The following is a 13,533-nucleotide window of genomic DNA, read 5'->3' as shown; positions in this document are numbered from 1 at the left end:
TTTGCCTACTTCACTTCTTTCTTAACTAAAAGATGGTGAGAGGCAAGACTTTATTAATTACATGTCTATTAATTAGTTATACTAATTAATCCATTGTGTAACTAATTACACAACTATATGACTAAGACCTTTACAGGTGCTATGAAGTAGTAAGGTAAGGAAAAGGGTATGTTCATTCCTTCAGGCCAGTGTTGACCTCTGGTGGCCTCAAAGAGTTAACATGGCTTCCAAAGAGTTAATTTCTTTACCAGGTAATGAATGATTTGACTTATGGGAGTAGAGTGAACACACCAAGTTGGAGCTGAAATGGATCTTTAGAAATGATGTAACCAAGTTCCCTTATTTTTCAGATGGGAAAATCCAGAGAGGTAAGTGAAGCACCCAAGGTCACACTAATTAGCAGAGCTCAGATTCTGTCAGGTATATTCTGACATTAGATGACTGAGCTCAAATTTGGTATAATCTGATTTCAGATCCAATGCTTTTTTCACTGCTCCTGCATGAATTCTTCCGTAAGAAAGAAATGCATCCTACTTAGAAGCCTTTTCCATTCACAGATGACTCTAATTGCCAGTAAGTGCATCCTAATAATGAACCAAAATCTGCTTTCTTACAACTCTAAACCATTGGTCCTAGTTCTTTCTGCAGAGAATAACAATCATTCATAATGGCTGACATTTATATTACATTTATATTACAAGTTTTACAAAATGCTTTAACCATATTCTCTCATTTGTTTCTAAGCATCATCTCTATGAGGTACATGATAAAGGTATTATTGACCCATTTTACAAATGAGGAAACTCAGTCTGAAAAAAGTTAAGTGGCTTACCTGTGGTCCACAGGCAGAATGCCAGCTCAGGGCTTTCCCAAATCCAAGCACAACACTCTATCTACTTCATGGCATTGTCTCTCAATAGCAGGTCACCTTATGCAGGTCTTAGGACTCCAGACCCAGCATACTGTAGAAAACAAAAGCAAAGAACAGTCTTCATCAAGTGAATATTGAATTTAAAATAGCTGAATAGAAAAAATGCAGACAGGAAATTTCTTGACAGCAGCTCAGAGAAAGCACAAATATATGATGTTAAAAAGATAAAAACAGCATATTTCTGACATGTAATATGTAGGTTGGTAGCCTGAGACAGAAGAAAATTACATAAAAATGGTTAAAAGCCAGTCATTTTAGCACACAAGGTTTTTTGGTTGGTTTTTTTCTTAATAGACAAGTAGCACCTAAGTTCAAATTCAGCTTCAGACACTTACTAGCTGTGTCACCCTGGGCAAGTCCCTTAACCTCTGCTTGCAAAATGGGATAACAGCACTTATCTATCAGAGTTATGAAGATTTAATGAGATAATAAAATGCTCTGCAAACCTTAACAAGCACTATATAAATGCTTTCATTGTAGTTATTATCACATAAGGTGAGGACAATTGAATATAGACTTCTCCTAGCTAAACAGGCCTCCTATTGCCTCAAGTGGATATTTTTAGAATAGAAAATAATAGAAATTCAATATCCCTGCCCAGATTACATTTCATCTCAATAGGTAACACCAAAAGCAAGTACAATAAAGAACAAATCTTTCCCAGTCTTGCTTAATTTTGGTGACTTCTCACTGAGACTACCCTCAATTTATCATTCATATATATATATATATATAAAATATGTACATATAATGTATATATACATGTATGCATATATAAATGAATGTATATGTGTGTATATAAATATATATGTATATATGCATATATATAGATAGATAGATATATCTTGTTTGTACATAGTTATTTGCATTTTGTCTCCTCTATCAGTCTGTGAGTTCTTTAAGGGTGGTAACTGTTTTTTGCCTTTTTTTGTATCCTCAAGACTTAGAATAGCATCTAGAATACAGTAGATATTTAATAAATGCTACTTGACTGACTGAACAAATTATTTATGACTACATAGTATCTACAATAATTTAAACAAAAAGAATAATAAAACAAAATTCCATGATCATAACAACCAATCTTGGCCAGGAAAAGAAAAAAGGAAATGTATTTCCTTCCTTTTGGGGAACTATAGGACTAAAATGCTATATACACTCAGATGTGATAGCTAGGTCGGTTTTCCTTAACCGTTTTTCATTTCAGATCTCAAAAGGGACAGCTAGGAAGAGCAACACAGCTAAACACATATCATAGATGATCTGGGAGTCACCAACCGTAATCCTTCTGGAGAGCTAGAGCAGAAGTATCAAACTCACCCACACCAGAATAAAATATAATTGGGAAATGTTTACCAAAATAAACAAAAATACTAAACAACATAGATAATGTGAATTTGTAATTTTCTAAGTCCATTTGAGTTTGCTAATACTGAACTAGAAGACTTCCAGGACCCTCGTCTTGAGGACAAGACAAATGTCAAAATACTGTCTTAGATATTTATTACTTTGTGGCCCCACACAAGTTATTTTATCTCTCTACACCTTAATATTTACATCTGTAAAAAAGGGAGTTAGACTTGATATCTAAGGTCACTTCAACCTCTAAATCTGTGATAATAATCCCTGCCACTTCATACTTTGGTCCCCTGGGCCTTACCATCTTGCCTCCTGCTTACACTCTTCAAATCCCTAGGTACTGCCATCTGATCTGCTGATGCACACTGAGGACCCCAGACTTTGCCATCCTGTATGTAACACCCAGAAGTCTTCTAGGTCTTTCCGTAGGGCCTGAAATGGATCTTTCTTATATGTGTAAAGTGTAAGCTCCCCAGAATTAGAATTGTCTTATGTTTCCCATTTGTGTCCCCAACTCTTGGCATAGTCCTTGTCACATAATAAGCATTTAATAAATGCTTTATCATTGATTCATTAATTCATTGTTACAAGGGAAAGTTCAGTAAGTAATAGTGGCAAGGGGTGGGGAAGGAGGTAGAAAATATCCAGATATATACCCCAAAAAAGCGTATCAATAAAACATTACCCAAAAAAGAGGATATGGCAAATACAAATTTTGTTAATTGATGGCTACATTATCTTTGTTAATCACTGAAGTCCTTTATATTGCCACAATCTCCATCCACAGAGTGATTACTTCACCCTTCAGGGATTCCTAAGTGATTAAAGCATCATTTTACAAAGATCAATACCAGTGCCTCCTACACTCAGAACAAAAGTTTCTGAAAAACCAAAAGAACATGTAAACTTTCTCTGTACATGACAATTAAAATGGAGAGAAAAGGTAGCTATGTCAATCAATAAAGCACCTGCTATGTGCCAGGCACTGTGTTATGCTCTGGAGATACAAAAAAAAGTAAAAGACAGGGGCAGCTAGGTGGTGCAGTGAGTAGAACACCAGACCTGGAATCAGGAGGGCCTGAGCTCAAATGTGGCCTCAGACAGTTGACACACTTACTAGTTTTGTGACCTTGGGCAAGTCACTTATCCCCAATTGCACTGCCTTCCCCTTCCAAAAAAATTAGAAAGTAAAAGACAGTCTCTATTCTCAAGGGGTTTACAATCTAACATGACTCATATACACAAACAGCTTCTATACAGGATAAACAGGGACTAGAAATAAGAGAGGTTGGGAAAGACTTTCTATAGAATAAGATGACTTAGTTGAGACTTGAAGGAAGCCAGGGAAACCAATAGGCAGAGATGAGGAGAGATATAATTTCAGGCATGAGAGGCAGCCAGAGAAAATGCCCAGAGATGAAAGAAAGAATGTCTTGTCCATGGAACAGCAAGGAGGGTCAGTATCACTAGATTGAATAGTATATGGCCAGGAGCAAAGGGTAAGATGCCTGGGAAGGCAGAAAGGGGCTAGGTTATGAAAGGCTTTGAATGCCAGGGAAAGGATTTTGTGTTTGATCATGGAGGCGATAGGGAGCCACTGAAGTCTATTGAGTAAGGAGTGACAGAGTTAGACCCGTGCTTTAGGAAGAACATTTTGGTGGCTCAATGGAGAATAGATTGGTGTGGGGAAAGACTTTAGACAGGCAGCCCCACCAGCCCGCTACTGCAATAGTCCAGGACGTGAGGTGACCAGGGCCTACAATTGAGGGGTGGCAGTGTCAGAGAAGAGCCGGGGGGGATATTCAAGAGATGTTGCAAAGGTAAAACTAGAAGGCAAAAGATTGTATATGGGGGTGAGAGATAGTGAGGAGTCCAGGATGATTCCTAGGTTGCAAGCCCAAGGGACAAGGAGGATGGTGTTGCCCTCTACAGCAACAGAGAAGGTAAGAGGAGGGGAAGGTATAGGGGAAAGACAATAAGTTCTGTTTTGAATATGTTTAGTTTAAGATCTCTACTAGACATTTAGTTTGAGATGTTTGAGAGGTAGCTGAAGATGGGAGATTAGAAGTCAGCAGAGAGGTTGGGGTAGGATAGGTAGATCTTAGAATCATCAGCATAGAAATAGTAACTAAATCCATGGGAGTTGATGAGATCATCAAGTGAAAATCCCTCTATAGAGAGAAAAGAGAAGAGGGTCCAGGACAGAACCCTGAGGGACACCTATAGTTAGAGGCCTTTTCTAGCAAAGGAGATGAAGGAGTGGTCAGATAGGTAAGAGGAGAAGCTAGAGAGAGTGGTGGCCTGGAAACCTAGAGAGGAGATGATCAACAGTGTCGGAAGCAGCAGAGAGGTCAAGAAAAATGATGATTGAGAAAAGGCCACTGGATTTCGCAACTCTGAGATCGTTGATAACTTTGAAGAGAGAAGTTTCAATGGAATGATAAGGCCAGAAGCTAGACTGTAAGGGGTTAAAGGAGAGAGAAGACAGAAGTGGAAGCACTTACTGTATACCAGCTTTTTGAAGAGTTTAGCTATGAAAGGAAGAAGAGATATAGGAGGGTTTGGAAGGATCAAGTGAAGGGGTTTGTTTTTTTTTTCAGAATGGTGGAGACATGGGCATGTTTGTGGACAGTTGAGAATGAGCCAGTAGATAGGGAGAGGACGTTTAATTTAGTTTAGATTTTTGTTTCTTAGGTGGAAGAGGGGAGGATAGAGTATGCAAAAAAAAAAGGCAGAGAGAAAAGAGCATCAATGGAGCTTTTAAAGAGAATAAACATGGGAGATTAGGAGGTCCAGAAAGCAACAGAAAAATAAAGCATCTTTGGAGTTAAGGTAATGAACTGATTATATGTATAAATTTTTAAAAATAGCTTTACATTGTAAGATTTGTAGTTTCATATATGATCCTCTATGTTCTGTATAAATTGAAGTGTTTATTTTCTTGGTGTTTATAAAATTCAGAGTAATTAAAAAAGAAAGTAAATAGCTATTAATATACTGAGATGATTCATAATGAAACAGCTAGAGAGACCAGAAGAAAAGTTTTCAAATGACTAGAGGAAGAGAAAGGATGAACATTAGTACTACCCTACAAATCCTCCTATTTGTTGTTTTGCTTTGTTTTTTTTTTTAATCTAACTTGGCATGTAACAATATCATGGAATCTTTGGACTAACTGTTTTCGGATTTTAGTATTATACCACAAAACCAAGGACCTACCCCTCTGCCCAAAAAAGGGTCAGCCTCTATGAAATCTAGCTGTGAATAAGTAAAAATGTAAACAATGACCTAACATTGATAATACTCTTCAAGTCCTGCATGCTAAATTAAATCCTAAGCATCAAAATGGCAATTTGGAAAAAGGTAAGGAAATTTTAAAAATACTCAGGCTGATACATACGTGTGTGTGTACACAAAAAATAAACAGATATAGATAGTTGTATGTCGCATATGTCTATCTCTTAAACTCTCTCTACTCCTGTTTTCAGATCTTTAAAACTGGGACAATAATTTACGTGTATATAGTATTTTAAAATTTACAAAGCATTTTCTCATGCATTCTCTCATTTGAGCCTCACAAATATTGTGAAACCATCAATGTAGCTATTATTAACCCCATTTTACAGATCAAAAAGATGAGGCTCAGTCAAGGCAAGAGACTTGCTTTTAATTGTGTATGGTCACACAGAGGGAAGTAGCAATGACAGAATTTGAACTTAGATTTTCTGACTGACTTCTGGGAGTTCAGGACATTTTACAACATTTTTCCTCATTGTCTCCCTGGGTAACTGACCTACTTATATTGTAGAACTAATAAAACTAAAATGAAATCAAAGATAAGGAAATGGGGTGGGCGGTTAAGGAGAGATAAGAGAGAGACAGAAAGAAATATTATGTAAGCTATCATACAAATTTTAAAATATGTATATACATACATACATACATATATGTGCATATATAAATACTCTCTTCAACTATAACATATCAAAGAGCTAGATTAGCCCTAAAAGAAGTATCTTTGATTTAGACTTAATACATTAAACCTAAAATTCCAACATTCCTTTAGGACAATGAGTTATTAACAAAATGTGTTAATATGAGATATAGGAGAACAATGAAAACAACTGGCCTCAGATGTCTGGTAAACATACTTATTAGATTTTAACTGACAGGATAAAAGATCTATTAGTCTTTTGTATTTTAAGAAGGTGCTGTTGGCAGGGTAATATCCCTTGTGGGCAAATGTGGCTGAAAGACCAATCTGTGGTCAGGAATTCATTATAGGCAGATTTTGAGAGCAGCCACTTCCTGAGGACTTGGCACTCACTGCACAAGAATCTCTTAGCTTGATAGTCAATGTGACTCCTTCGTTTAACTTAAGCCTCTCCAACTTGGATTTCTCCCCACTAAGCAGTCTGTCTTTGGCTGCTGTGTTGGGATCACTGACATATTGATGTATATTTCATTGCTTTAGGTTAGATTTCACACAGTCCTTGAACTGTCCCTTTCTGTCCATCTGGTGAAGTATTGTTCTCCATCAGCTCTGCACACTGTAACTTCCTAGAGAATGGTGCATTTCATGCCCTCTCATGAAGAGTATAATAAAGGATGATTATGGTAATTATGCCATGTCTATGGCATGACTAAGCCCCCAAGCCCACAATTAAAGTTCCTGTGTCACCCGCTTACATTTACCATAGTATGTAGATATCACTCTTCAGATTGTTCAAGATGCTAATGCTAGTCCAAGTCAGTTTTGGCCTCCATGGCCTATTATCTCTTTGAGAGACCTTTCACTTCCACACACCCTACTGCCTAAAATAATTGGTAATCATGAAGTAGGGCAATTAAATTTGATTCCATGGGTTATGATAAGTAGTTTTTATCATCCTTAGAATTTCTGGATTTATTTGTTGCTGTAGCAATAAAAGAACTTGTTCACTGATACAATTGGCCCCTGGAAAGTAGGGTAGACTGAAGATCTCATAGATGAGTGACATTTGGGGGCTATCAGGCTAACTGGTTACTGTACCTTTAATCTATCTGGGATAGCAGCTGTGCGCCAGCTGCCTTTTGTTTAAAACATCCTTCCTGTTTCATGTTAGGGAAAAAACCATACAGAGACATCTGGCTTTCTATTGTGTGCTGCACTGGAAAGAACCCTAGATTATAGATTTAGAATCATAGAATCAGGGTTCAGTAAATCTGTTACCAAGCATTTATTAAGCACCTACTATGTACCAGATGGGGCAGTTAGGTGACACAATGGATAGACTTGGATCTAGAGTAAGGAAGATTCGAGTTCAAATGTGGCCTCAGACACTTACTGGCTATGTGACCCTGGGCAAGTCACTTGACCCTGTTTGCCTCAGTTTCCTCATTTATAAAATGAGCTGGAGAAGGAAACGGCAAACCATTCCAGTATCTTTGCCAAGAAAACCCTAAATGGGGTCATGAAGAGTTGGACACAACTGAAACAAGTGAACAACAACATGTACCAGGTACTGTGCTAAGCACTGTGGATAAAATAAAGCAAAAATAAAAATAAATAAAAATAAAGGTCCTTGCTCTCAAAAAAAAACTCACAGTCTAATGAGGGAGACAATATGCAAGCAACTAAGTACAAACAAGTTATATACAGGATAAATTGGAAACAATAAAAGGAAAGCAATAGTATTAAGGGAGATTAGGAAAGACTTCCTGATGGGATTTACCTGGAACTTTAAGGAAGCCAAGGAATATAGGTGACAAAAATGAGGAGGGAGAGAATTCCAGGAATGAGAGACAGGCAGTGGCGGTGCCTTGTGCAAGGAACAGCTAGGATCGAGTGTCACTGGATTGGGGGGAGAGGGAGACCAAGTAAGAAGACTGGAAAGGTGGGAAGGGATGAGGTATTATTCGATCCTGGAAATGATAGGGAGTCAATGTAGTTAATTGAACAGGAGGGTGACCTAGTCAGACCTGAGCTTCAGGATGATCACTTTGACAGCTGAATGGAGCATGCACCTAGAGTGAAGAGAGCCTTGTGGCCAGCGTTCAAATCTAGAGCACCTAATTACTACCTGTGTGAGCTGCATTAAGCTGCTTAACCTGCTAGACCTCGGTTTGCACGTCTGCTAAATTGGAGGTCTAGATCTTTAAAGTCCTTTCCAGCTCTAAATCCTATTATCCTACTGCTAGTAAAGCTTTATGAACCGACAGCTTTCCCGTGTTCCTGACGAAATCACATTCAGGTAAACTGTTAGCTGCCCCATTAACTGGTGACTCAGCTCTTCACATACACTCAGGTTCTGAGACTGCAGATAACTGAAGATACAGTCTCAGTATACCTCATAGAGAGAGAGGCAGCACAGCCCAGTGGAAAGAGAACAGAGACACCTGCATTTTTCCAAGACTGAGATACCAAATTACAGATAGTTTAAATGCGCGGGCAGTATTCAGGGAGGTGCTGGAGCCAGCTCGAACTAGCAGCCAACTGCTCAATTCTCAAACACTACAAATCAAGGTTTGATTTTGTTTTCTTGGTTTTTGTTGAAAGTGATAGAGAAAATGTTGATAATGTCGATTAAACTTAAAAGTGTGTCCTGTGCATTTTTTTCCTGGAGAGCCTGTTAAAAGTTTACCAGCACACACACTTCTAGATGGAGAAGTGATGAATACAGAGGCGCACCAAATCCTTTTTGGGTTTGAGCTTTTTTTTTTTCTTGCTTAAAAACAAAACTCTAAATACAAATGAGCCATCGCGGGCTCATCTTTAAATGCACCCACCTGCATTCAGGTTTCATGTACTCTCCTGAACAGCATTTTCCTGGGGACTACAACTACCAGAAGCCCCCGCGCAGCTGAAAACTACAATTCCCAGGAGACCACTCGGGTCTTTCAGGCGCGCTAATTTCCCTCACAGGGACTAAATACTGCCTCCTTCTGGCCGAAGTGAAATCTCCCCTGACTTCCTCCAGAGAGCCTAAGTCAATCAATAGAAAACTGATCCCGGTGGATAGGGAAACAGACAAGAGGAGATTGACAACTAAGTGACCCACGGGGGGCGTAAAGAGATGCGTGCAGAGAAATTAGAAAATGATTCGCCGGCGCCGCCTTGACGTCACTTCCGTTAGGGGCGGTGCCCCGCCTGCTCTTAGACGCGCGTAAATTGAAAGCGGGCTGTGGAGGTTTGGCGCCTAGTTGTGAGTCTGCTGAGCCGCGGCCCAAGCCTCGGCTCTGGTGCCAGGCAGCGGGAAGGTGAGAGACTGGGACCGAGCCCCAAGCTCGAAGAGGGACTGCCCGGTCCCCACGCTCTGGATGATCCTGGGGCGGGGGACGAAGGCGAGGGCGGGGAGCCAGCCCCGGTAACGCGTACTACCCGGGATGCCTCATTGCAGGGCCTGGGGCCTCTGGTTCGGGCCGGGTGAGGACGTGTAAAAATGCAGGCCCGGTGACCCAGTGCATAGAGCGCAGGACCTGTCGTCAGGAAGACCCGAGTCATGACTTAGTTCCGTGACTTCAGAAAAGTCACTTAACCTCAGCCCGTTCCGAGCGTTGTGGGGATCTAATGAGACAAAGCTCTTTACCAACCTTAACTATCCGAGGCCTAGCTATTGTTATTATTAAATGCAAAATGGTACCTTTCACTGGGGTGCCCTAGCCTAATATGTGAGATCTGATTGTGGGGAGAAGAGAAACCCATCAGTCAATGAAGCCTTTGATTGTCAAGCGATAGATGCCTTAGCATGAGGCATCCTGACAAGGAGGAAACATTGTGAGAATGTAAATATAAAATTAGATGTAATATATAATCTCTACATGTTTGTGAAATAAACTATATGTGTGTGTATGTGTGAAGATATGTATAAATTCCATTTTACATATATATGTATATATAATGTAATTGTAATATGCATATGTATACTTGTGTATGCGTATGTAATATACATATGTATATATGTATGCATGTGTAATATATATGTAATGGAATCTATCACCATACTTAATTTGCAACTATAGGAGAGGCAATCTGGCCTCCGGGCTCAGGAAGACCTGAGTTCAGAGCACATCTCTTGATACACACTGGGTGGGTGACCTGGACAAGTGATTTCGCTTAGCGGTGCTCTCTAGGCACCTTCCTAAGACAAGTTGCAGAGAAAGTTCCAACCTGCCCTAGTAGAGTTTCCTCTGGGGCATGTTCCCTTTAGCAAGGAAATCATAGAACCAGTCCTCATTCCTATGGAACTGGTAGAGCCTGCTTGTGAAAGGGAAGCCCTTTTAACACATTTAAACATTGATAATTTTCGGAAGTCCAGAAAACAAATTGTTTTTTAAATGGCAACCAGAGTTCTCTCTTGTATTTCTTGAACTTTTTTTGGTAAGTGCAATATATATTTTAAAACTTTCCATGTTTCAACTTTCTTCTTTATTGTGCAGTATAACTGGCAGGATGGGGATACAAGGTTTGCTTCAGTTTATCAAAGATGCTTCTGAACCCATCCATATAAAGAAATATAAAGGGCAAGTGGTAGCTGTGGATACGTACTGTTGGCTTCACAAAGGAGCCTTTGCTTGTGCTGAAAAGTTAGCCAAAGGTGAACCTACTGATCAGTAAGTATGAATTGATCTATTTTTGTACTTATTGCTTATTTCTTAATTATAAATGATGATATTTTCTTTAAGTTGTAACATTGAATGGGCTTTTTGTTGAGGGTACCCTCTTCCTAGTCACCTAAGCTTGAATCTTCAATATCATCAGCTCTTCCTCCTCACTAACTCCACGTATCCAATATGTTGCCTAACTTTGTCTTTTCTATCTTTATAACATCTCTCATAAACTCCACTTTGTCACCATTCACACAGTTGTGACAGTAGGTCATACCTTTATTACTTCTCACCTGGACTACTGCTATTGCCTTTTAACTGGTCTCCCTACCTCAAGTATCTCCTCAGGCTAATAATCTATCCTCTCAGTTGCCAGGGAAATTTTTCTAAAGTGTAAGTTTGACTGTGTCATAAAGCTCAAGGGGCTCCCTGTTATTTCCAGACTCAAATATAGAATAGGTATTGTTATCCTCATTTCATAGACTAGAAAATTGAGCCTCAGAGATGTCAAATAACTAGTAAGCGTTAGAAGTGGAAACTGAACTGAAGTCTCTCCTGATTCCCACTTAAATACCCTTTTACTATAACATGCTTCCTTTCTCAATGTGTCCATTAACTTTGAAGATATGAGAAAAAAAAAACAGGCAGCTTTTTGTGGACAATTTTCCACAGCTCTTAACAGCTTCATAGTCACATGACTAAAGTATAGAGATAAAAGGTCCTACCATATCTCTTGTTTATTGGCCAAACCACCTGCCCCGCCCCCCAACAAAACATTTGACGTGGTAGAACAAAACACAACCTTAAAGGCATTCTTCAAACAAGATGTCTCCCACATATGATGTTAAGATTATACAAGATTCCTTGATAGATGCAACCACAAAAGCTATCTCTGTTGAATGTTTCTTTGCTTATCAGTATATATATACTGTATACATATATATAGTAACAATGTCATGGAAGATGTCTTATACAAAAACAAATAAAAATCTCCAGAGGGTATGAGCTTACAAATTTGCTAGAGTAATGTGTTACTAATGGGAAAGGGTGTGAAACATAGGAAATGATTTTTAATGTTTAAGTTAAAGCCCTTTTGGGGATCTTTAAATTCACTTCATGTGTTACCGGATTATCACATGAATTATTGTTCATTGTCAAATTATCAGCATTTCTGGATTATTCATATCCGGTGTTGTACCTTTTCTTTTGGCTAGCACCTTCACCCCAAAGGTGGAGAAGGAAAAGAATCATTAAACTAGAGAAACATTAGGGGCCTACTAAGTAAAGAATGCAACATAGTAGAGAAAGACAAACTTAGCTTCAGCATGATCCCATTATTTGGACAGCTACGTGGCACAGTAGATAGAGTGTCGGGCCTGAAATCAGGAAGATTCATCTTTTTGAGTTCAAATCTTGCCTCAGACATTTACTAGATTGTGACCTTGAACTTAGCTTAGCCCTGTTGCCTCAGTTTCCTCCTCTGTAAAATGAGCTGGAGAAGGAAATGGCAAACCGCTCCAGTATCTTTGCCAAGAAAACTTTAACTGGGGTCATGAAGAGTCGGACACAACTGAACAACAATAAATGGTCCATGTTCTTGTAAATCTAATTGTTTAATAAAGGGACAAAACATCAAACAGAGAACTATATTATATAAGCTCAGTAGAGAACTTCAAAACCAAAGTCCTATGTAAGGGATCAGGGAAGATTTCCTAGATTAGGTACTTTTAAAATGTAGGTTCAACAGGCAAAGATGGGGAACATTCCAAACATGAGCAAGGGAACAGAGAAACATGGCAGTTCACTGTGTGTTCAAGAGGTAAGGTTGTCTAGTTTCACTACAAACTACATTCACTACAATACATAGAGAGGAGTAATGATAGACACAGATTGGGTCCATAGTCAGGAAGACCTGAGTTCAAATCAGGCTTCATATAGTTACTAATTGTATGACTTTGGGCAAGTTACTTAACTGCTATCTGCCTCAGTTTACTCAACTGTAAAATGGGGATAGTAACAGCAACTACTTCGTAAGTGAGGTGGGTGCTATTGAGTTAATATTTGTAAAGCATTTAGTGCCAAGCCTGGCACATAGTAGGTGCTTAATAAATGCTTTTTCCTTCCCTAATATATAAGACAAGAGTGGAAAAATAGGATGATGCCGTATTGTGGAAGGCTTTTAATCTTTAATGCCCTGAACAAGAAATCTGAACTTTACTGGGTAGGGAATAGGGAGCATACTGAAGGTATTTGCACAGAGTACTAGGTCTTTGCGTAAGGAAAATTATTTTTGTAGCCAGAAAGATTGGAGAAGGGAGGTAGAAGAATTAGAAACACACGTAAGGTTGTATGACTGAAGCTGTGAAGAGCTGTGGAAAATTGTCCACAAAAAGCTGCCTATTCTTTTCTCACATCTTCAAAGTTAACTTTGAAGTACATGGACACATTGAGAAAGGCAGCTGGTATAGTGTAAGGGTATTTAAATGGGAGTCAGGAGAGACCAGTTCAACTTCCATTTCTAATGCTTACTAGTTATTTGACTTCTCTGAGGCTCAATTTTCTAGTCTATCAAATGGGGATAATAATACCTACTTCATAAGTTTGTGAGGATAAAATTAGATAATGTACATTAAAACACCCTACAAACCTTGTTGTTC

At 38.9% G+C, this 13,533-nt stretch overlaps 1 protein-coding gene across 1 annotated transcript in view; it reads left to right on the top strand.

Moving 5' to 3' along the window:
- The first annotated feature begins 9,461 nt into the window (after window positions 1-9,461).
- The window catches only part of EXO1 (exonuclease 1), a 28,592-nt gene continuing 24,520 nt past the window's right edge, over window positions 9,462-13,533 (top strand). The window contains exons 1-2 of the mRNA XM_036757249.1: window positions 9,462-9,529; window positions 10,709-10,882. Coding sequence (XP_036613144.1) covers window positions 10,722-10,882 — 161 coding nt within the window. The 5' untranslated portion in view covers window positions 9,462-9,529; window positions 10,709-10,721. The remainder of the gene's footprint in view (window positions 9,530-10,708; window positions 10,883-13,533) is intronic.

This window comes from Trichosurus vulpecula, chromosome 4 (genome assembly GCF_011100635.1).
Source record: "Trichosurus vulpecula isolate mTriVul1 chromosome 4, mTriVul1.pri, whole genome shotgun sequence".
NCBI classification, from domain to species: domain Eukaryota; kingdom Metazoa; phylum Chordata; class Mammalia; order Diprotodontia; family Phalangeridae; genus Trichosurus; species Trichosurus vulpecula.
The sequence above is the reverse complement of the archived record's forward strand: the minus strand, read 5'-3'. Positions and strand labels throughout refer to the sequence as shown.